Source organism: Phaethon aethereus, assembly GCF_964289735.1.
Source record: "Phaethon aethereus genome assembly, chromosome: 15".
Lineage (NCBI taxonomy): Eukaryota > Metazoa > Chordata > Aves > Phaethontiformes > Phaethontidae > Phaethon > Phaethon aethereus.
Genome location: NC_138591.1, coordinates 11,741,120 through 11,765,901, shown reverse-complemented (window position 1 = coordinate 11,765,901; position 24,782 = coordinate 11,741,120). Strand labels below are relative to the sequence as shown.

The following is a 24,782-nucleotide window of genomic DNA, read 5'->3' as shown; positions in this document are numbered from 1 at the left end:
AGCTACCTAGTCAAAGAGGATATCTGGCTTACAGGTCTGCGTGTCAGAGCAGACTACATACTGCAGTAGTCATACTACAGTCGGTAATGACCTTTATATTGTGATTGTTGTTAGATGGACTGAGCCCTACAGCTGAGCAGAAACAAATTACAGACGTATGTCTTTATGCTGGAGGTGAACCTGAAGTGGGTATAAGAGAAGGGAATAGGAATGAGGTTTGAAAAGCTCAAAAGGTAACGGGGACCCACAAAAAGCAGCTCAAAGAACAGCCAGAAAGATAGGGAAGATGGGAGCCATGGAAACTAAATCACAAGTTTTCAGTAAGGACAATGTGATGAAATTATCTTTAAAGACAAGAATGAACGATGTGTGAATGGAGCACAGCTTTGCACTTTTGGCAAAGAATTCCTCATTTATTTCAGTGAGAAGCTCTATAGAGAGTAGAATGCAGGTTGGTTTAAACCTAATGTAATTAAATCTAATACAGACTTTGCTTATCATATATATAGAAATCCATATAGCAAGAGATTTCTAGAACAGGCAGTAACACACAAAGTGGTAAATCTAATAAGTATGGATGACATAGGAGGACAGAGCTTCAAAAAAAATCTAAAAACCATTGAGGCATTAGCCGAAGTTGTTATACTGTAGCATTTGTTCTAGTGTTTTGGGTTGGGTTTTTTTTTTTTCTTTATTAGAAAGAAACATTTACAGACAAACCAGTGTGGAATCTGGGGAAGGGAGAATTCAAAAGACATGAGGTACCAAGACGAAGTTCGCCATGGGGTGGTACTTACTCAAACATGGTGTTTAACAGATTGTTCTTATCTGGGTAAATGCATTCAGCTTGTTGCCTGACAGTTTACTTCTCAGTTTTACACTTTAAAATCAGGCAGTTACCTGCATAACATCTAAAATCATAAAAGATTATCTCCAAAATAAAGGCCCAGAATTGACAAAGATTTAGGTATGTCACTACACTATCAATGTCAGCACTACTGTTCCTCTTACTTAAAGCAAATTATGTGCAAAAGGAGGACTATGTTAACACCGCTGAGCAAATCTAGTGCTAAAAGATGGCACAAATATTTTGCACTTCACATTATCTGGCAGGAATCCTCCTTCACACCACTGCAACTCTAAGAAATCGTCTTTGAACTGCTTCTGAATAAAAGCCATGCACAGAGGTCAGTCAAACTCCTGTTCTGACTGAGGCGGAAGGGAATGTATTCTTATTTTCAAGTCAGTGTATGATTTTAAGATTAACACTGTAACACCAAGCAAAAAGATTCCAAAATTTCCTTGTGTTTTCTTCAGTCAAAAAAATGATTATTAAATCTTAGGTAGCTTATTTAGTATTTACTGACAAAACCAAAAAGCGTAATTCCCTCCTCACAGTAAGAACACCTGGTTATCTGACTCTCATAAAGTCAGTAGAAGTCTTCTGACTTCACTGGAGGTATGTATTTTCCACCATATGAAAAACTGAGTGCCAGAGGCTGGTGCTCCCACTCTTAAAAGTTTCTTCCAGTGTTAGCATACCAGGGAATCAACCCTGCTATAGGCAAGGGATTGGAGATGATGGTACAAAAAGGAGAGGTTCTCTGTTAACCAATGCCCTTTATTATTTAGAAATGTATTTCCATATAGCAGTAAATTTTATAAAGTTAATGGCCTCTGTTTTCAAACAGTAAGTACTGTTCAGATTCACATACACTATGCCCTAAAGGGGCATAAAGATTAAGAATAACCGAAACAAGGAAATTCTCAATAGCTTGCTGAAGCGCTATGCTGGTTTGAATGCAAGAAAGCTGGCACAAACAGGCACTTAAGCAAGTACACACCACATTCTGCATAAGACCCTTTGAAAGGTAAGAAATGTAGAGCAGTTCAGTCAGGTCTTACTTGGTGTGAATGGTAGAATAAGTGAAAATAAAGTGCACTATTACATCACTTAGAACAAACAGCTATTATCAAAGTCAAGCAAGTGATTTCTGTTACAAATCTGTAATTTGTATCCTATGGAAAAGAAGTTTCAAAGTAGTACTATATAATCACAAGCACTGGAATGTAAAGAGGCCAAAAATAGACAGATGTCCTGCAGGAACAATGCTATCTACACTGACTGACAAGCCTTCATCACTGCTTCTTGTCTGGAAAAAAACCCAGAACTCATACTGTGCACGGTTCCAGCACTAATAATTCCACATCTAACAGTTAATTACTTGTCCTATTAACTTAAAATCACATTTAAATTTAGTCTTTTTGTAGACGGTACTCTGAAACAGCAAATGTTGTTGGCATTTAACAATTACACAGATGAAACAGACACTAAACCATGGCAAAGGGGTTCATTAGACAGCATACAATTCTTTCAAATGACAGCAAGAAGAAAAATAATGCATAAAGATTTTTTATGTTCTGTATGTAATCATCTCATTATTTCTTCCAAAGTTAAAATCCAGTGGATATTAGCTATGTAAGCCCTTAAAACGGCAAGTAAAAATGGGAAAATATAATGTCCAACATTCCTGCATACTCCCCTGGAAATTTCCAAGAGCAGTAGAAACTCCAGCGCAGGCTGCTAGGCTGGCTGCCATGGAAACAGACAGTGCTGGAAACAGGTCCCTTTCCTTTAAATTAAAAGCTGTTACACAGAAAGCCTCCACTTCTTTCTGCCAGCTTAAAACAGCTTTTATGCAGCCAAGGTCTCTAACATGTTGAGGTTGAGACCGAGCAATAGATGTTAACAGCAGCCGTTCCACTTGCAATGAACCAAGCACCGCTGCAGGAGATGAACTATTCTATTGTATCCTTGATCTTAAGTAATTTATAACTAGTTATTTGGCATCAGAACTGTAACATTAATACAAGTATATGAACACCAGGGTGGTAGTAATGTAGAAGAGAGTATTTTATCAGACGGTGGGTGGACTATACAAGCGATCTAAGCATCAGCTTTGTATTAGAATTCTGGACCAACGTCACAGCACAGGGCAGCAGTTACAGAATTGCAGAAATTGAGTACCAAGTACTTCACTCAGTGCCTCTTTCAGCTGTTACCCTTGCACTCCCAAACTCCATCTGCTTGGACTTAAAAGTTTATATGGCATTTTCTAAACAGCATAATTTACACTAAGTTAATTTTCCAGAGACAGATGTTTTGCTTTCTCCTGAGCTGTGACTGTTTCTCCCTTAACTCTATATGGGGTGTTGGACTCTATCTGTAATTCATTAAATGCTTTATTGACACAAAACCAGTTAATCTTTTCAACTAATATTTGTTCTGCGAACAAAACTAAACATTTAATAAACTGAATATTTTGTATAGTAAGTAAAAGAAAGAGCAGGTGATATGCAGGTGTGCTGGTTTTGGCGGGGTAGAGTTAATTTTCTTCATAGCAGCTAGTACGAGGCTGTTTTGGATTTGTGCTGGAAACAGTGTTGATAACAGAGGGACGTTTTAATTCCTGCTGAGCAGTGCTTACACAGGGTCAAGGCCTTTTCCACCCCTCACCCCACCCGCGAGGAGGCTGGGGTGCACAAGCAGCTGGAAGAGGACACAGCTGGGACAGCTGACCCCAACTGACCTGGGGGATACTCCAGACCATATGGTGTCGTCCTCAGCACATAAACCTGGGGGAAGAACGACGCGGGGGACATTCAGAGTTATGGCCTTTGTCTTCTTGAGTAACTGTTACGTGTGATGCAGCCCTGCCGTCCTGGAGATGGCTGAACACCTCCCTGCTGATGGGGACTGGTGAATGAATCCCTTGTTTTGCTTTGCTTGTGTGTGCGGCTTTTGCCTTCCCTGTTAAACTGTCTGTATCTCAACCTATGAGTCTTCTCACTTTTACCCTTCCAATTCTCTCCCCTGTTGCAATGGGGGGAGTGAGCGAGTGTGGGGCTTAGTTGCGGGCAGGGGTTAAACCCCAACAGGAAGGTACACTTTTCAGGAAGGTTATAGAATACGGTAGCTGGTTTGCACCTGGCATTACTCATTCCACTTGTGTCCAAAGTCAGAAATTTGGTAATGTAGCGTTCTTTTCATTTGTATGGCATGTCAAAGAAGGAAAGGAGGAGATGGAAAACATGAAAATATTTAGCTATCTGTAATTTGTTGGAAGTGATTCTAAATAAGTTGTACAGCATTTTAAAGATAAAATGCATTTAAAGAATTGTGGTACTCATTTCCCTTCAGCCTGAAGATGGTGATACTGTATGTTAAATACTCTCTATTTTGAAACAAAAATATTCATCATTAAAGAAATCAGACATCGTCTAAATGTGAGTGAATATATTATATGGGGTTCAGCCTTCAAAACTTTCACATATGCCAGGGTATCATTTAAAAAAAGAAAATATTTTACTTATTTTTAATTGTTTTTATAAAATAATCCCTTACTTTTTTATATACTTTTAATATTTTTTTTCCATTATTGTAGATGTGATTCTTCTGCTAAGACTACATCCAAAATAATTAACAAAAATGAAACAGCCTCTGATGCATACTCATTTTACGCAATTATTCAGTCATACTTTCATTTCAGCTTAGAAATGTTCTGGGTAAATGTAAAGCATGTGAGTGGAGACTACTGAGGGCCACTTCAGATAATCTCTTCAGAATTCTTGAGGGAAACCGTGCAGGACCTCCAAATCTTTTAAATTATAACACTGTGATTTAAAGCTTTTGTCTGTAAGCCAGTAATAATGTACACATAACTGTTTCCAGGAGGAACATCATCATACTGAAAGTAGAAAATGAGAAGCTAGATGGGAAAGATAGCTGAATATAAACTTAACATTTATACCAAAGATATAATGCATAACAATATCATCAGCTGAGAAGTTTAAATGACTAGGATATAGGACAATCTGTATTGTATCCTATTGCTATGGAACATGTTGCTTAGAAACAAGCCAGAACATACACGAGCCTCCAAACAAATTACCAGAACGTCTGCTGGGATGAATATATACATACACATGTATATGTAAGAAGAAAAATCTATACTTTTCACAATCCTGTTTAAATCTTTAAAATTAGAAAAATCACTACCATCTTGGGTGGAAAGTCTGAATAAACTAAAGCTTACATTTCAAGTATTCCGTAAAATTGCGTATCAAGTATATTAACAATACTTATAATTTCTAAATCTGCAAGTATTCCTCTGCTCAGTACAGTCTTCTGATTTTTTTAAAAAATAATTTGCATTTCCTCAAATACTACTATCAGCCAAGAAGCGTTCTGTCAACAGACTCATGAAACTTGGGTTTAAATTCTACATCTACTACAGACTTGCTTTGTGATAATTTGGAGCATATTACATCGAATGATGACAGATGATTTCCAGCCAAGCCCTCTGAGAAGGTACTACCTCCATTTTCCATGCTTTTCCTAGGCACAGTAGAGCCAGCAAACAAAATGCATACCCAAGCAGATCCTCCAACTCGTGAGATTACACATTAACTCAAAACACTGAGGAAGGTGGATTTACGCTAAGATGCCCAGTTGCAAACTGGGATGTAAGCAGTGGCCCTATGTGGACAACAACATCAGACTTCTGCAGATGTTTGCTTAGTGGATGAGTCAGGTTGCTTACAGTGACAGCAAAGTTGCTGCATTAAGGAGGACTTTGTAATAAAAAGGCTGAGGTACATACATGGTTTGTTGGATGCTTTGTGAAAGGAAAGAAAAAACTTCCAGCACAGCAACAAAACAGTGGTTTCGGTGTGGCTCTAAGACAGGATTACTGATGAAAAGACAATAGTTTCTTCCCCGCTCCAACCCCAGCTGCTTCTGTTGCATCAGCACTGGCAAAGATGCAGCCTGTCAGGTCAGTGCTCTGATCTGGCTGAAAAGGAACACTATTGAAGTAGTCTTCAGTAATACCCGCTCACTTAAGGGTTGCATAATTACTATTGCCAACACAGGAAAGAGGCTGGCAGTAAGCAGGGTAGGGCTGGAAGAGACTACACCTACTTTTGGCAGCAGCACTCTCAATCCTAACCTTTTATAAAACCTTTAAGAAATCTTGTAGTTGCCGTAGCAAGTTTCCTTAGAACTTTCGGTTAGCCACTGTATCCTCCAATTGTATAAAGATTACGTACAAAAGCAAATCAATACATTGTGGTCTTGGTTTATCGAAGTATTTAAGCATGTTTATTATAATGAGATTACCATATATTTATGTGCTACACCGAAGACAAAAATTTTGTGGAATAAGTGCTGATTTACTTGCAAGACATACAATTATCCCACTGTCATTAAAGACACTGTTTATGGTATATATATAAGAATTTTAACACAGCCTCACAGGATCAGTACACTGAATTTATAGTGCTTCCTTTATTAACTAAGGTGACAGGTATAATACTTTTTTACCCTAGTATTTTTTTTCTCATTATCTTTGTCTCAATAAACACACCTGATAGACTTCTACTGATAAGGGGTCTTAGAAACACCTCCAAACACCATATAAGAAAACTTCCAAGCTTAAAAAAAAAAAAAAACCAACCAAAAAAACCAAACCCAGCAAACCAACAGTAGAATCTAAGTCTAGTCTAACATGCCATCGCAGCAGAGCAGTAGATGTCAAGAGTATCACTAATACTCAACATGCCAGCAGGAAATCTGTTAAATAAACAATTCTCATGCAATATTGATTTGATTGCAAGGGAAGGGAAGAAATTCTTCCTGACTAAATCTGGTAATCTATTAACCAGACAGCACGAAGACATTTCCAGCAAGCACCTGAGAAATCCCTGTGCTTCACTTATTCCACCCTGTATCCGGTTTCTAACACTTGCCAGTGTCCAGTTCCTCACAGAACAGTAAAATTAAAAAGCAATACAAATCCAGGAAAGAAATTCTGTTTCAAGGTGGAAAGAAAATTTCCTTCCTGGTTAGTTGTTTGGTTTTTTTTTCCTTACAGTAACCTGCAGGCAACTGGTAACTTTGAAGCTCAGATTACTACATAAAAATATGGTGCAAAAAACCTGGGATCCAGTCTCCTTTTAAATCACACCCGAGATAGCACCATACTGATTTGCTTAAAACAATTTAGGGTGCAAGGCAAAATTCCTAAATTCCCTTCTCTCCTCTGTTAGAAACCTTTTAATCTGCAGCCTAAATATACTCCTAATTTCTACTGTAGGCATTGTTGATGATACTAATTATTTCTTAATTCTGTATGCACAGTGATGTCCTGATCTCATTTAAGTCTTTTCACTTGAATTTTCTAAATATTTTCGCCACTTACTTGACATTAGAAATCAATGCTACAGGAATTTCTGAAAAAGCTGTTTAGTTAGCACTGTATGGTTAGCCTCATAGCCAAAAAGTATTTTTGTTCCTTGCTCATAAAAAAGGTAATTTTGATAGAAAAAATTAAGAACCATTTTCACAGAACAGACAATATGTAACAATAACCTATGAGTTGTTTACAAGAAAGTAGCATAATTAAGAGGATTTTGTCCTGTGCTATAGGATGCTATAATGTATATCTTCTAAGAGTATTCATTAGCCTAAGCAAATAAAAAAAATTCATCTTTGTAAGCTACCCTTCCAATGCCCTTAATATTAATTTGCTGGAGACAGTGTTGGGATTTGTGTTTCCATCAAAACTCTCCTTTCTTATAAAGAAATACTAAGTAAAAAAAGAACTGCACCTAACAATTCTCATAAGGTACTCATTGCTGAAATAAGCACACTGTCCTATCTCAGGATTTTTAGATGTATCAATCCCGTGCAAAATAAATTATGAAGCAACGGCTGTAGCACATTCGGAATTACTTGATCTCTACATACTTCATTTGGGTTTGACAACAGAATTACGTTATTAATTTTTGCAAGTTTTAACCATTCACACATAGTATTCATAAGTATCTTCATGTCCTAAAAAAAGGGCTGAAGATTCAGGTGGCAAAACCAGTCACATCATCGTTTGAATTAAAGGAAAAAGAAAGGGGGGTGGGAGGGGAAAAAAGAGAGACAGACTGCCACAGGCTCATTTAGAATATAGTGTTCTGTAAAATAAGAAGTGTTTTAATGTTATTTACAGTGCTATTTAAATAGGATGAAATTAACAACTGCAACTGAATTTTTACAAATCTACTTACTACCTGAACTACGTATTTTGTAACATTATAAACTGAAAAGGTGAAGCTCTGTTTTAGGCTCTCCAGATGCAAATCAAGCAGATTTGCAATCTTTTCAATAATTCATTCTACATACTACAAGAAAGAAAATGCTTGTTCTTTCTAAGCTTCAGTAAGAGGAAAGTCTGGAAAAGCAGATCCTGTAGTCATTCATACTCTCAAAAAGAGGTTCATTATTTTAATTATTAGGCTGCCAAACTTAGAGGAGATAAAGTGGTAACAATATTCACTGGGGAAAAGTGAAAATGGAGACTATGCACTACAACAGAGAAAAGGAAGCAAAGACAGTGATTCTGGAAAACAATTATAACTTCTTTTATGCACCGAATAATTTAAAGTAAAAAATATTCATGAATTTAGACTGGAGGAGTGTCCCATAATTGCAGGGTTTTTGCTACTCTCTGACAAACCATTATTATTTTAATGTACATTCTTTCATCCACTTTCTACATAACTGACATACTCAAAGACGACTGAAGATAACGATTACCGTGGTTACTTGTTAGCCCACCTACGCTATCCACCATGCTGGTTTTTCACATCTTTCTCCCCTCTATTTCTTGGTAGCTTAGATTAGTTAGGGTTTTTTTTCCCCTACGGTATTTCCCACAACAGTATGCTTACTCCTCTGCCCCTCTCAACTTCCTCGCCTTCTTTCATTGTTCCTGTTGCCCCACAGAGCTTCAGAGGTAGCAGCAGCAGGTTTAACTGGGCCTGTTTGGAGTTGCAAGGCAAACACCATGAAAAAGAAGCCACTGTTGGCCCTTTCTCTTCAATCACTGTCTTTCAATCAGTACTTCCCAGCTGTAAAGGAAGCAGAACTGTTATGCTCTCAGCCACAGCCACAAGCATCAACACTCAACTTATTATCTATCCTTCCCATCAATAAGAAACCTTTGATATCAGTATGTTATATAAAAATGTATGTGTTTTCCCTAGACCTAACTTCGAGCTAAGTAAAGGATTTTTTAGAATAAACTGTCAGTTATGGAATTTGATAATGAATATGGGCTATCTTTTTGCTACTTTTTAATATTAAACAGTATTAACATCCAAACTTAAAACCAAACAAAACCCCAAAACAAAGCCAGCATTTAAATTCTGAGAAAGGCATGACCTCATGTAGAAGGGGGAAAAAGGGCAGTTTTGCCACAACACCAAGGAGGAAGAATCTCTGAATCACCAGACAATCCAGAGGTATCTGGAGTAAAAGCCAAGGCAGAGTGCTGTAAGAGGAAAGAAGGAATTTTGTCTCCTACAAATACAGTTTGTTTCTGATTAAGAAGTTGGGAGTTTGGGTCGTGAATGGCAAAGAGCCTGGGACATTAACATACAGCAGTTACCAAACTGCGATGTGCCGGGCTGGCAGCTGACCTTAAGAGGTCTCTTCCTTCTGCTCCGTAACACAGGCCAGCTAGAAGAATACCCCCAGCTGGAAGGAGTAAGACAACTTCCATGTCTCAGCAGTATTACTGCCACAGCCTAACAAATTCTACTTTAAATGAATCTGGTATAGTACCATTTGTCATCTTTAAATAACGTTCCAAATATCCTCAGACTATTGCTATTTTACAAACTAATGCTTGTGCATTATATCAATTTAATACACAGCCTAAAAACAATCATTTAAGGAAACAATGTAATTTGAAAAGCATACATCTGGAAAGCAGAGTCAAATCTCATTTAAAGTATGAGAGGAGAAGGGAATTCTAGAGAAAGACAGCTGAGAAAAGCGCTGTTGAAAATGAAGTCAGGTTTTATTTTTAATAGTGTCATATCTAGTGACATTTATTTCATTATATTTATTGCGATGGTAACATTTTGAAGTATTTTGTGCAATATTTACAGGACAATTTCAGAGTACTTAATGAATTCAGCGCTAAATGCAACTCTGAAAAGACTACTTACTTGTTCTTCTTCATACTACAATTTCTACCAAGCTATTATCACTGTTATTTTAATAGTCTCAGGTAAATTCTGAATTTAGCTTTGAGAAATTTTTTTTAGAGGGAAAACAATACCTGATTTAATGTACAAAAATTCTTCCTGACATACAGCATTACACCAGAAATGCTGGTGAACTGAATCAGCCCAGTATTTCTGCATTTTCCGTCCCCCAACCAGCAAGTGACTGACCTTCCTTGAGACTTTTCTGGCTGTTCGCCTCAAGGCATTCCTTCTCCTTCAGTGGCTTAACATCCCCTGCAGGTAAAATCTCGGAAAAGCCCTGTTGCTGCTTCTTGGAGCTATCGATCATGATGAGAATCCTTTAGAATGGCTACATCCAGCATAGGAAAAAAACCAGTAATTTGTCACCAAGCAGTACGCTGCTGTCCCCAAAACTGCTTCCAGGTCCTTTCTCCTAATAAATGAGCAATTTCGCCTTTGTGCAGCAGAAAGCAGCCATCATCCTTCACTTTCTAGGCTGACCTGCAGTACGCTCAGTCCGCTTTGCAGCCTGTAACTCACTCGGACTGCAGGCACAGAGCATGTGAAGCAGAACTCCCAAATCCCACCTCTTTTCCTAGACAACCACTCCCCCTTTTCCTTTCGTTACGCTTGCTTCCTCTGCACATTCGTGTTTCAGTATGCAGCTTGATGGTCAATCATCTGACAAGGAGTGAGTCAAGCAGTTAAAAATAAATCCCGCAGTTGCTGAAGGAGCAGCATTCGCTGATACCCAAGACAAACTACTGCTGAGGACTCTCTCCCTTTTTCTGCGTCCTCCCTTCCCCCACTATGCAGAACACTGCTGCAGGCAGCAGAAATACTTTATCTTTGCCTGATTGGCACATTCATTACTCATTAATTTTCACCAGTAAACAAAGCTGCACATTGGCATTTGAAAAAAGTTATGCTGAGGAACCTTCCCTCCCAGCCCCAGATCTTGTTTCAGAGACATTGATCTAGCAGAGGTAAGTGGGAAAACCAGTTGATTACTTCCATGTCTTTCCTTGCAGTATAAGAGGGATTCTGCTCCCTGTTGTATGTGTCTAAAACCCAAGTATTTTCTTATTTTCCTTTTTGCATTACAGTTACACAGCTCATTATTCCCAGCAGTTTTCGGAGTATTTCCTCCCACAGCTTCTGATCTGCCATTCTCTCCAGCATATCCCATTTATTGTACATGAGTCATCAACTTCAGTGTCAGCCTGGAAGATTTTGGGAAAAGGGATCCCCTCTAATTAGCGGGCATTGGCCATGAGGGAACAGCAGACTAGTTTGCATTTCATGTACTTACGGATAAACTATACATAATCTTAAGTAGTCACTACACATCAACAAGTGACTCTAGCAGGTGCATTTTGCCTTCCCTTTGGCCTGAAAATGCTATCATTATACATATTTTCCACACTTCATATTTCAAATCCTTCAACCTGAAATTATAAAGGCCATCTCCATTCCGAAAAATTGTTTCACTGTTATGGCAGCAGACTTGAAAAGGTATGCAATAGCAAACACTTGAGGCACAACTGTAAAGGTGGAAACTAGGAAAAAAAAAATCTTGCCTCTTCGGGTGTTTCTACAAGCCAATCATTCAACACCGACTCTTCACCTTAACAGAACACTCCCGGGGCAAGCAACTGGTACTGCGGGCGTGGGGATGCCCGACACAGCCAGCTGGAATCAAAAGCCTCTCCCCATCTCCCTACTGCTGGGAGAAGGCAGGCCTAGATCTACTCGGAACTGCAGACTGGAAGCAGACGTGAGTTTAAGAGGCCATTATCAACTTCCTGACATCTAAGGAGCTGAAAATACAGGCAAAAGAAAAACTCTTGCAGCATAAATGATTTGCGGCAGCTCTCCCAACCTAAAGCTTTCTTGTTTGCCCATCATTTGTATAAAAATAATCAGCTTAAATTAAATTTTGCTTAAATACAAATTATAGACTATTCCAATACATCTGCTTTTGCAGTAATTTTTACTGAAGACAAGAAAAAAAATACTGCTGTGGAAGGACTCCTTCATAAATCAAATTAACTTCCTCGCTGCCTGCAGCTGGAACACTTACTATGTCAGTGTTGCATAAGAACTATGCATAAGAAACAAATTTACTGTTGAGAAACTCCACACATTCGGGGGGGGGGGGGAAATCCAGACAAACAGAATACAAACATATACCAGTTAAGAAACCTATATGAAAATCTGACACAGTCAATAAATAGAATCTTAGACAGTTATGGATATACCAGATTATATATCTACATTTTTCTTTTACAACAGAGAAGTTCACAGTTTGGATGGATTAATTATATTCTAACAGTATAACGATATGTAACAGCAGAAGTTGTTTTGTGAGAAGGGTACAGTGCACTTCACACATTTTCTGAGAAATCGGTACTTTGGTCTGAAGCAATTTCAAAATGATTCAGAGAACAGAGTATTTTGAAATTTAAAAAAATCAACATACTAATAAGGAAGTCTGTATTTAAAGAACCTAAGGAGTAATATATTTTCCTTAAAATGTCATAGTTCTGAAGGTAGTTCTATCCATTCCTATCTGTTTATAGTGCTTTGTATAAATTAAGAGTGTCCAGTGCTCAAGTGAATGCCAGATCACAGTAACAGCAGCTGGGTAACAGCAGTTCCAAGTCTTCAGGAGTGTTTCTCACCTGTTTATAAAGATGAGCTTTAGTAGCGCGGAGTTCCTACTAGCCACTCCTCCCCCTTTTCCAAGGGTACCCACTCCATGGCAGAATTTACAGAAAAGAATATGCTTATGCTTCAGCCACTTGAAGTTAAGACTAATATTTTGCTTCAAATTCATCTCCCAGTTCAATACAAGCTAACATACAGATCAATATTTTAAAACACCGTTAGGAAGTTGGGTCAAAATCTCCACAGTAATTCGCAAACAACTTACGAAGAAAAGCAGGAATCACAGAATTTATGGAAAAGAAGAATGATTAAATTCTTGTGCAGACTAGGAGAGATGAATGGTCAACATGACGGTGCGTGTTTTCCATGTAACCAAATGCTGTAGCTGCCAATAAATGCTATACGATATCGAATAGCTGGGGCAGGGGGCAGAGATAACAACTGAAGAGGAAGAAAAGATACCTTGGAAGAAGAAAATAGTTTTTGTTCAGATTCAGTTATACTGTGAATCTTGAGAATGCCTGGACATTCTGCCCAGGGAACAGTTTCTCTTAAATCCCTGCACGGAGTGGTATTTATCCCCCACATCATACAAAAACCTCTTATTCCAACAACATCTTGTTTTCCCAGCATCCTTGAATATACATTACTGCAAGTTCAACTAATAATTCAGACATACCAGTTACGTGAGCAATCAACAATATAGTTCTACTATTTTTAGTCGTAAGGCTTCAAAGAAGAAATAACCACCATGTCTCAACATGTCTATTAGAAAAGTCTAAAATTCTGAGACAGTTTCACAGGCACCCGGGGGCATCTCACAACTGCCGGCTCATTAGCTGTAGCTGCAGCACTGTAACATGGGAAAAGCGCACCATGGTTTTATAAGCAACTTTCTCACATTCCTAAGAACCGTATTAGAAGGAACAGAAACACCGTTAGCTGGTTAGCACATTCAAGTACTAAATTCATCTGCTAACTAACAATCTCAGTTAGTTATGAGAAGACTCATCAGTCTTCCAGTCACAAGCAGGTCCCATGTGAAACAAGGCAAAGTGCCTCCTCGTGATCCCCAGAGAGCCCATCCACCTGCCGTTTATGGACTGCCTTTTCCCTGCTAAATAAAATAAATTTGTAACTCTCCTAGGACAGTTCACATGTGTTCTTACCTTTAACTGCTAAAGCACCGTACCTACTTCTCAGATTTACTCATGCACTTTCAAATCTGATAGAAATTTTTTAAGCACTTGCAAAACAGCAGAAGCCCTGTCATCAGCCACCAACACCATGTTGATACTTTAAACATACTTCCTATGTTTGCATAGTATCTGTCTTGAAGGTCATTGCTTTGACATATAAAAACTGCTTTGTATAGCAGTTACTTTAATTGTTGGTTTTAAAGGATGTGATTTCCACATTTATCTTAAAAGAACTGGTGAAAGACTTCAGTGGTGGGAACTTTACACTTTCCCATTCAAATTACCCATTTTGTCCTGTAACAAAAAATCCGTTAGAGTAAGTATTAGTGAAACTATAGCAACTTTTTTGTTCTTTGCTCTTTAAAGCCTTTTCTTTATTTTTGCAGTTGTACAATAAATAGAACACAACCCATGAAATGTAAAATATACACAAAAAAACTTGTGGTCTTTCAACTCCACTCAGTTTGAAATGTTTTTGTGTTCAGTTTCTAAAAGGCAGCTGGAATTTGGATTGTCATTTGAAATTGATGGTATTCTTCAAAAACAAGCCAAAAAACTTTTCCAAATTGCTAAGTGTTCATCTCGTCTTTCTGCTGCTGACTGTGTACTTAAATACACAAGGCTTTGTAATAAAGGAAAGAGAATCACAGAATGGTTTGGGTTGGAAAGGACCTTAAAGCTCATCTAGTCCAACCCCCCTGCAGTGAGCAGGGACATCTTCAACTCAATCAGGTCGCTCAGAGCCCCGTCCAACCTGACCTGGAATGTTTCCAGGGATGGGCCATCTACCACCTCTCTGGGCAACCTGGGCCAGGGTTTCACCACCCTCACTGTGAAAAATTTCCTCCTTGTACCTAGTCTAAATCTGCCCTCTTTTAGTTTAAAACCGTTACCCCTCGTCCTATTGCTACAGGCCCCGCTAAAAAGTCTGTCCCCGTCTTCCTTATAAGCCCCTTTAAGTACTGGCAGGCTGCAACAAGGTCTCCCTGGAGCCTTCTCTTCTCCAGGCTGAACAACCCCAGCTATCTCAGCCTGTCTTCAGAGGAGAGGTGCTCCATCCCTCTGATCATCTTCATGGCCCTCCTCTGGACTCACCTCATTTCCAAAGTAAACATGGAATATATATATATGTATAACCTCTCTGATATGAACATGTACCTGTCTCCAAAGAGCTATTTTTCACAGTACAAATAGCTAAATGACACTGAGGATCACACAGACACCTCCTCTAATGAGCTAGAAACAAAACTGTGGCTGAAACAGTAGTTTCTATCAAACAAAACAGAAGTATCTCTTGCAGCTAAAAGAAAATCTTAAGCGCTGCATGTTGTATCTATCAATCACAGGTTACCCAGTTACAAACAGCATCAGTGTATCAAAACCAGAAGTTGGAGTAAAAGATACACAACAAGCTTTTTGTTTCAATAAAAATTACCTCCGTTGGAATTCACATGATCTTCAGAGGGTAGAAGTACTTCTCATTTCAATTTCAATTTCAATTTAAGTTGTATATACTGTATACAGGTGGGTGAAATGAAGAAAAAAAGGCTTGAGAACGAAACAGCCTTGTCAGTTCCATAAACCAAAATCCAGTAATATCTCATTTAACAGCAGTGTATTGCACAAGATTTTCATAAAAATTTGTTTGCTTTTACTCTAAGGTAATCGATGTTTTTTCTTTCCATCCTCCTGCAATGCAGACTTTCAAGTGTTCTGCCAACCTTCAGCGTACAGAAAAAGCGTTATTTAAGAACGGGAAGTGCCTAACAGATATTCGCCAAAATCACAACGCGCAGGAGGAAACAATGCAGCAACATTGTACCCTCCACAGTGCCTGCTTGTCTGCCTCTCAGAATAGACCCGTTATCTTTTTAAGCATCAGTGATCTGGTGAGTGAGATCACTAACTGCGAGCAACTTCACAACCTCATTAAACATGAAGTAACTAAGCAACAGTTGCTTTAACAGTACATTCCAACTCTTCATATCGTATGGAGCTCATTCCTTTGCAGTCCCATTAAAAAAACCCTACAGATGAATTTAAATTGTAGGGGGAAAAAAAATTAGAACAGCCTTAGGTATTTAATCTATTTCACTACCACAGGATTTTGCAGTGCAGGAAAAAAGCTTAATTACTCAAACATTTATTTTATCTTGGCTTTACGCACACATTAATGAATTTCTTGGTTCTTTATTGTTGTGATAGGATAATCCAGTTATTCTACACTGTGTAATAATGCCTTCACATAGGAAAATAGTGCTCTGACTACACAAACTATACCATTCATTTAAATAATCCCTGTTATAATTTATGCTATTACTTCTTTAAACAGTAAGAATGTTACCTCAAACTGTTAACTTAGGGGTTTTTGATATGGGTTTTTTTGTTTGTTCCCCCCAATTGCCATTTACAATAGATTTCTATTCTGCCTTCTTATTTTATTAAAACCCCACTTTTTTTCTGTACCAGTACGTAAGTTCTTTGCTTTGAACACTTAAGACATTTGTCAAACAACTCAGCAGTAAATCTCGTACAGACAGTCTTAGGCTTGTATTTAAGATAAATATACAACCCCCAAAACATTCAAGTCTCTCATCTTCATAGTCTTTTGCTAGTAAAGCATCAAGTATATATTTCTATTTGTTTTTGCAAGAAGTCAAATGAAAAATTTGAGTAATTTTTTTAATAGGAATGTGTACTGTGCTGTGACTAAGGAATTACCTCAGAAGGACTGGAGACTTCTGCCTATATTCTTCACCATTCTGGTAACAAAGATCCAAACAATCCAAATTATGGTCACTATCTACCTCAGTTACTCTTCCCAGAAAAATCCCACTTACAGTCATACCAAATTTATAAGTCTGCATGTTCTACTTCTCCCACTAAAACCTGCACAAATTCCTTTTAAGGGAGGACATACGTTGGCGGTGTTCACTGTTGAAATGAAAATTCCCTACCATTCAGCCTTGCCCACATAGACATCTAAATAAATAAATATTTTAAAGTGTCTAGATAATATACCTAAAAATATATTTTTTATATATATATGTTTAAGTGCATATATACCTATATATTAAAATACAGTTTTTAAAAGGACAATATTTGGTCATCCACCATGATTTGCAAAAGGCTCATACAGTAAGTACTGCACATCACTTACCAGTTCTGTATGCACTACATTACCTTCTGCTAGTGGCTGTATCACAAGCTAACTCTGCAACGATAACATATGCAGCTAGGATTTAGTTCTAACAATTTAAAACAGTTATACAGTGGAACTCAAAATTAACATTCTTTACTAGCTATGCATTTAGTTATCTACAAGGAATTTCAGGAAAAAGAAGTCAGAATAAGACAGTTTGATCAAGAGATCTCTTTAAAGGAAAACATACTTTCCATATCTCCTGTAATGACTCAAATGCCAAGCCCTCTAACAGGATCTTTTCATATATACCAGATGCCTTAAATTGAGTCAGTCACAGGTCATGTCTCCCATGTTAATCTCTTCACAATAAGCAGATAATTAAAAAAAAAAAAAATTAAAAAAAATCTATAAATCAAACTAAAATGACAGGATGTTTGTTTAGAAGTTTACCAAATGGAATGACCCTGCTGGAATTCTTTCATGTAGCCTGTGAAAATGTCAGAATATATTCCATTTAAGAGGTCACAGTCCCTAGAGAGCTCTGAGTTTTGGCTTGTATGTCTTTTCACATGCTTTAATATTTGAAAATTGTTCCTTGTAGACACTGACTGATGCCCTGGGAATGCTAGGATTGTGGGAACTGGCAGTACCAATGACAAAGACAGACTTACTGGGAAATCAATACCTACTCAGTTTGCTCTCTCACCTCGTAACAGATAAGACAACATTCAAATATTTACAGGGAGACTGAAAGAATCCACACATTAAAAGACATTTGTTTTTTTCTACTGACACTGTTTGTTAAAATAAACAAAACCAAACAAAACAAACTCCCAAAGAAACCACAGCACCCCCCAAAAAAACCCAAACACAGAGACAAATATATATTAGTTAAAATATGCTGTGTATTCTTACAAAGGATTAGTTAGTAGAATATTTGCACTGGATGTTCCATGGACTATTAAAATCTTGAAGAAAAGACAAATCACAGAATCGCTGAGGTTGGAAGCAACCTCTTGAGATCACCTAAGCCCAACCCCCTGCTCAAGCAGGGTCAGCTGGAAGAGGCTGCCCAGGACCTTGCCCAGTCAGATTTTTAGTATCTCCATGGATGGAGATTCCACAACCTCTCTGGGCAACCATTCTTCACCCAACACACATTATATATACCCTGTACTATATACACACACACTTCTATTGTAAACTTACATAAAATGTATACTTCATCTATATCTAGATAGGTCTTTTAGAAGATACTTAATTTGGGGGTTTGGGGGGGTTTGAGGTTTTTTGGTTGGTTGGTTTTGTTGTTGTTGTGGGGGTGGTGTTGTTAATCAGAATATCGGTATGCTGTTTTCCAGTTCTTATTGCTTTCAGCTTAGTGATTATGAAACCGCTGAATTTAAGTTGACATTTCCAATTATTTTCTGTGCCAATCTATTACTTTAATCAGAAATAAGTTTTCCATTTATTGTTCTCTAGTATTCCCACTAGCCATCTTTTCCCCCCTTTATCTCTCCCAGCTCTCTCAAGAAAATAACTTCTAAGCACAGTAACTTACCTATATACCATTAGGACAGGAAAAAACATGCCTAATCACAGATCTCAAGAATGGAAAAAAACCCCTGTTGTACACAGATATAAGGAGAATGTCCCAAATTTCACCTGATACCCTAGTATCAAATTTGTAGCTTCAAATCTATTAACTGCTCAGGGGATTAAGAATTTGTTCAGAAGCCATAAAGCTATGCCAAGAATGCATGTTACCAGCGCTACATAATGAGGGAGTGGAAGATAAGAGATAACAGGCAAGCTAATATAACCACGACTCTTTTAGATGCCAGAAAAATTGCCTTGGTTCATCAAATTTATTTAAGTAATATCATTAGGTTAAATGTAATGTAGATTTCATTCAGTTATTTTGAGAACTGTCTGTCTCCCAGCTGGCTCGATTGGTCCCTTAGGAGGACTCAATATACACCATTTGGAGTATTTGTTTTCATTTTGGTTTGTTTTTTTGAGTTTGTGGGTTTTTTTGTTTTGGTTGATGGGGGGAGGTGTTGCATCTTCACCTCAATTCGCTACAGTTCCCCAGAAGCTCTAGTGGCCCCATAGGAAGCCGTCATTATCATCTCACCTGCAGTGCCTGGCTCCTGAATGTCGTCGTTCTTACGCAGCCACAGGCACTCACTCCTTTGGGGTAATTTCTTCTAATAGAGATTTAGCAGTCTTCCTTTTACTTTAAGATATTCACTGTCCCAAGGCTTCTTTCCTGACAAGACATCCACAAGACATCCAAGGCTCCTGGCTCTTTTCTCAATTAGCTCAATTCTGCGGTAGACTACTAGCTGCTAGGTCTCTCAAAGAGCGAGATCTAGCAGACAGTCACAGTAGGCACATCACAACCTTTTCTAGTCTCCTCCAGTACAAGACGTACAACCGCAAGCAGAACCAGAATACAATCCCGTGTCTACTCTGCTTCTGAGATTAGAGAAGCAGACACATGTTAGCTTCCGTCAGCTGGAACAAAACTGTTTCTCCACACGATGCAGAGGATAGAGAATGGGCACACTCATAATCTCAAATGATTTATAGCCAAGACAGAGAGCTGAAGCAGGCCTACAGAGTGCTAAAGGTCAATGGCCCATGCAGGAGCCGACCAATTCTCTACCCATTTTATAAGAATATAACCAGGATCCCATCTGTGGATGATGACTGCAGAAGAGTAACTTGCATGTCTCTCTTTTTCAGAAACTAGTAGCCAATGTCACGAGGTCATTCTGGCACAGTGGCATAGTCAAAGAAGCCACTGCAAAGCCAAGAGAGATTGCTATAAAACATAGATGCTAGGACCTCTTCATTTTACAGGTACCTTGAAACAACTATGATTGCATAGCTCATGACTCCCAGACCTTCACACCTACCTCTACCAACCAAAGTGTCATGCTCACCAGTTCTGGGAAAGTACTAATGCAGCATGCAAAAAGTTTTGCTCATGCAGTGCTGTGTTTTTTTGATGGTATCTGCATGTGCAATCCCTACCCACCCTTTGGCTCCAAGACAGCAGGTTGGAAGGCTGCAAGCAGCATCATTCCCATCCACCCTCCTGCTGTCAGCAACAGACAGCCTATCCTTCTCTCCCTTGCCACCTCCTGGCTCTCAGACAGAAGCTTGTGAAACTGTGGTACAGTGCGTGGGTAGCATATTGGTCTGACTAGTACTTCAGCTGTGCCATGCTGCCTGCTACTCTGTCATTCTTCCTCCACTGCAGTCCAACTAAACACCACCTAGTCATCAATCTTCTCCCTCCTGCTCCTTAAGAGCCTCATCTATGTCACTTTTCTCCTCCCTCAACCACTGTCCTTCCTAAGGACACAGCAGTTTCACTAAGAAAGCAAATACAGTGGAGACAACCTAAAGCTGAAGATGCTATTGCCCTCCAACTGTTTGTTATTGATCCTCTACTCTAAGTTACAGCCTCTTCAACAGAGTTGGCACAGCGTATAACCATTCCTTTGTCAACTCAAGGGAAAACAGTTCCAATGTTTTGGAGATTTTGCATGAGATTTTGCACCAAAAAATGCTGAGCTATGCTCACCTGAACTCTTATGCTAGTGTTGCTGTATGACTGTGATCTCTGGGGGCAGACTGGGCAGGGGAAGAGGAGGAAAACATAAAAAATGGACTAAGTAGTAACATCTCAAATGACCGCTGGCTCACCAGGCATGCATGAGTAATTTCATTGTATGCTTCTGTTTCCTCCATGTAACAAAACCAAACCACAGCATAAACCTCCCACACTTCAAGTGTCATTGGAAAAGCTGGAAACGCAGTTTCTGTACTAAACTTGTGCAGCCAGCTTAACAACGCCATGCAGAACAGTACTAGAATAATTCAGCCTTCTATTGGACTACTGCCAAAAGACTCATTCAAGTAAACAAAAGGTTTAAAGGATCACTACCAAAGCTCACAGTAAGCATAATGCTTACTGCATAAAAATATGCTTCCTGCATATAAATACTCAGCAAAAAAACCTTAAACTTCTCAGATTTTTGTGTATTAAGTGCCATTGAATTTCCATGTACTAAAATCTCTTATGCTTACAGACCTTAAAAAATACTGACACGTTAAAATACTCCTGAAGAAATCAGGAAATCAATCAGGTTTGGTAAAAAATAAAAACAAAGACTAAGTATTAAAGCTACTTTTAATATGAATCCATCAAGTTCAAATTTTAATTTTACAAATTTTATCCTAACTTTAATCTTTTCTACAAAAAAAAAATTAACTTAACTGAAATTACTAAAGTTGAAATTATGGATTACCAGTGGTTTGGGTGCTCTAGAGTATGACAGTACCCAAAACTTTTTTTTCTTGTTTTAAGAAAGCAATTTGAATAAACACATCCATTTCTTCCAGGATTAAAAGCAGCCAGCCAGTATAAAGTCAGATATTGTCAGATTTTTTGCATAAAGAACAGGAAAAGAACTAGGAGGCTCCTCTTAATTTAATTTAGGAATGTCCTCTCTCAGTGGCAGGATGCTTAAACAACATTAGAAAGATCTATAAAGCCGAAAAGGATAGGAAATGGCACCAGTGTCCATCAAACATTTCTTTAGCGTGTCTATCAGACTGTTCCTCAAAAAAATCCTCCCATTATACAATTTCTCAATCTGCCTTGCAGATTATTGTCCCTTTTCTTTTTCAAAAGCAGTAGGATTGTGCTAACAATGGCCTTGAAAACAATGCCTAATCTTTTGGCCAAGCCCAGACAGATGACTTCGTCTTGTCACAGAAGACACAGATGAAGTGAGGCCATGGCCCATTATGTGAACTTCATACAATCTCTTCCTCAAAGACAACATTAAAATCTTTGTGGGAGGCCTCATACTTACTATGGACAAATGCTCAAAAGTATCCTAAATCATAAGAGGAATTATGAGAAATAATGAAGAGTAACAGGGCAGTAATTCTTAAATCAGCTGGCACAGAGGAGTGAGAGGCAGCTTCTCAAACTATTCACTTCCCCCCCACACTTTATTTATGAAAATTGCCTCTGTTATTTCAACAAGCCAGAGCCCTTAAGCGTTAAAATCTCTTACGGCTGCCTTTTGTTTGGAAAATAAACAAGCAGCAGATTATATATTAAGACAAAACAAAACCTACCTATAAATTATTTCACTAATTCATGAAAGCACAAAAATACTTTCAAGTTACAGGAAGAATGCCTAAGAAAAGAACCAACTGTCCAATACAGAAGAACTAAAAATGAAAGACTAAAGAGCAAACATGAGTAAGTTTAGCACCTGAAGCTGCATACCTCATTTTACTGCTTGTTTGACAATTTATCTTTATTAGTAAAAGCAGGAAGATAACAAAACAATAAAATTAAGGGAAGGGGATAAATATGTACTTAACACAGTCTTAGCAAGGTTTGTCAAACGAGAAATGTACAAGCTTGCCATCTTGCAAGGGATTTTTCCCGTTTCATTTAGTGCATTCTTGTGGTAGTAGCCTTCAGGAATGAAAAGTTTTACTTATTTAAACTCAAAGATACCCATGTCATCCATTTCGGTTTCACAGGCAATTAAAAAAACCCAAACAAACAAATTTTCCAGAGGTATAATTACACACAGGATGCAAAAAAAAAAAACCCCACTACATCTTTTACTACCTTAAAACAAGCTTCTGGTATAGACAAACCTATTATCAACATCAAATAGTAGCCAACAAAAACTAACGTCTCTCAAGTTACAACGTTTTTTTTCCTTACAGAAATTAATTCTTAAGGATGTAGAGCCAAAACATTAATAAATTAGCTGCAGGTCCCTTAGTTCATAATACTTTGAACATACTATAGCAGTTAACATAGTATTCTGTATTTCAGGATTTTCATACATGGAAAAAAATAAGGAAGCAGTTGTAAAAGACAAGCTCAAGTATTCAAAGTTGTTGTCATTCTACATTTATATAAGCTAAGCCTAAGTCTCTCTCCTACCGCATTTTCCCTTTATTACGTTTTTCTTTCTCGGAGTGCTATATAGTACCGAGGGTATGTACACAAATCACCATAGACTTAGTCCCTCATTGCATAAGCAGAAGCATCTTCGTTATAAACAACATTCCATGTCTTTCTGAAACAGAGAATAGCACGACTTGGACCTGTCCCCAGGTATTTGATTATACATACAGCCTAGTAATATATATCCCCATTTTTTCTGCTTTAAAGCTGGGATATTCAGATAGTTTTCTTCTTATTTAGTAATGCTTACACTATTACAACTGAATTAGTAGCTAAACTGATTTTAAAAAAAGCTTCAAAACCCAAATATTTAATTTATATACTTTCAGTGTTCCCACTATTTACTACAAATACTGGAAAACAAATCTTCATTATTAGAAGATATTAGTGTGAGAAAACAAACCAATACCATACACACAAAAACCCCAAAGGTTCCTGCCTTTTCCCCAATAAAAATGAGCCTACATTCGGATTCAGACCTAATTCTTCCTGATGCTTACTGTAACAGTGGAAACGCTTTTTTCCTAAGTTGCCATGCCAACAATGAGGAAAGATACTGGAAAGATTCCTAAAATGTAAATCTTATTTTTCTTTCATTGTTCAAGCTTAAACTATGTGGTGAATTAAAAACTTTCTGGGATACAATGTGGAATTTCAATTCTGTATTATCTTGCAGAAATAAAACCTGTTCTTGATAATTATCCCAACTCTGAAAAATATTTAATTAATACTTCTATTATACACTACCTGTGGTTTTAAAACTATTAAAAAATAGAAACAACTCCATTCTATGTGCCTCAAGAAAGTATTCCAGTTGGGGTTGTCAAGGCAGACTTAGAAGCTGCCATGACAGGTGAAGCTGCTCAGGACAGCTTTTGTGACAAACACTGCAGCACTTCACATAACATGGTTTGGGAAGAGCAAGTGAAGAGAATCAGCTAATGTTGTTCGAAGAAAGCAAACAAACATCATTATTCCCACAGAAAACATTAAAGCAACGCAGAGGAAAGACCAGTCGCTTTTGCACTCACCATTCTTCCGTTCATTGAGAGGAGGCAAGTACTGACTGGGCTGCAACGAGAGTTCCTTAAACTCGTGCGCAACTGCTTCGCTATGAGGACTAGGAGCAAGCCGTGTTACCGATCCGGAGTCGTCCTCAGCGTCCGCTGTCCCCAGGTGATCCATGGTGTTAAACTGTCTGGAGATGGGGAGCGCAAGCAGTCTCTTTATCACCCTATAGTTGATAAAACTAATAAAGGGGACAAAAAAAAAAAAAATTCACAGATGCATTACTTTTTTTGTTCCATTTTTGGTTGTGGTCAGTTCCTTTGCACACAAAGTTCAACTTTAAAATTACATATACATTAGCTACTAATTTTCCACAAATATTACAGGTTTGCAAAAATATAGTTAAGCAATGTATTTACAAGGAATTTAACAGTCATTTGGTTCCGAGAAGCAGGACAGTTTCTCTGCTCACTTTGACAGAAAAATTAGCGTGTTAACTCTCAATATGGATGTCCGGAAGCTCCTGTGTCCTACCTTCCAGCAAGTGACACCTCCTGTTTATCAGCAAAACATTCTTTTTTTCCAGTAGCTTATATTAGAGAATGCTGAATTACATGTTAACATACAAATGGCTTTTAACATTTTGTAG

General features: G+C 38.0%; 1 protein-coding gene across 1 annotated transcript in view; it reads right to left on the bottom strand.

Moving 5' to 3' along the window:
* Positions 1 to 24,310, bottom strand: part of MRTFB (myocardin related transcription factor B) — a gene marked incomplete at both ends in the record, with an annotated part of 57,035 nt that extends 32,725 nt beyond the window's left edge. Inside the window, one exon of the mRNA XM_082006963.1 lies at positions 24,157 to 24,310. Coding sequence (XP_081863089.1) covers positions 24,157 to 24,310 — 154 coding nt within the window. The remainder of the gene's footprint in view (positions 1 to 24,156) is intronic.
* Positions 24,311 to 24,782: the final 472 nt, after the last annotated feature.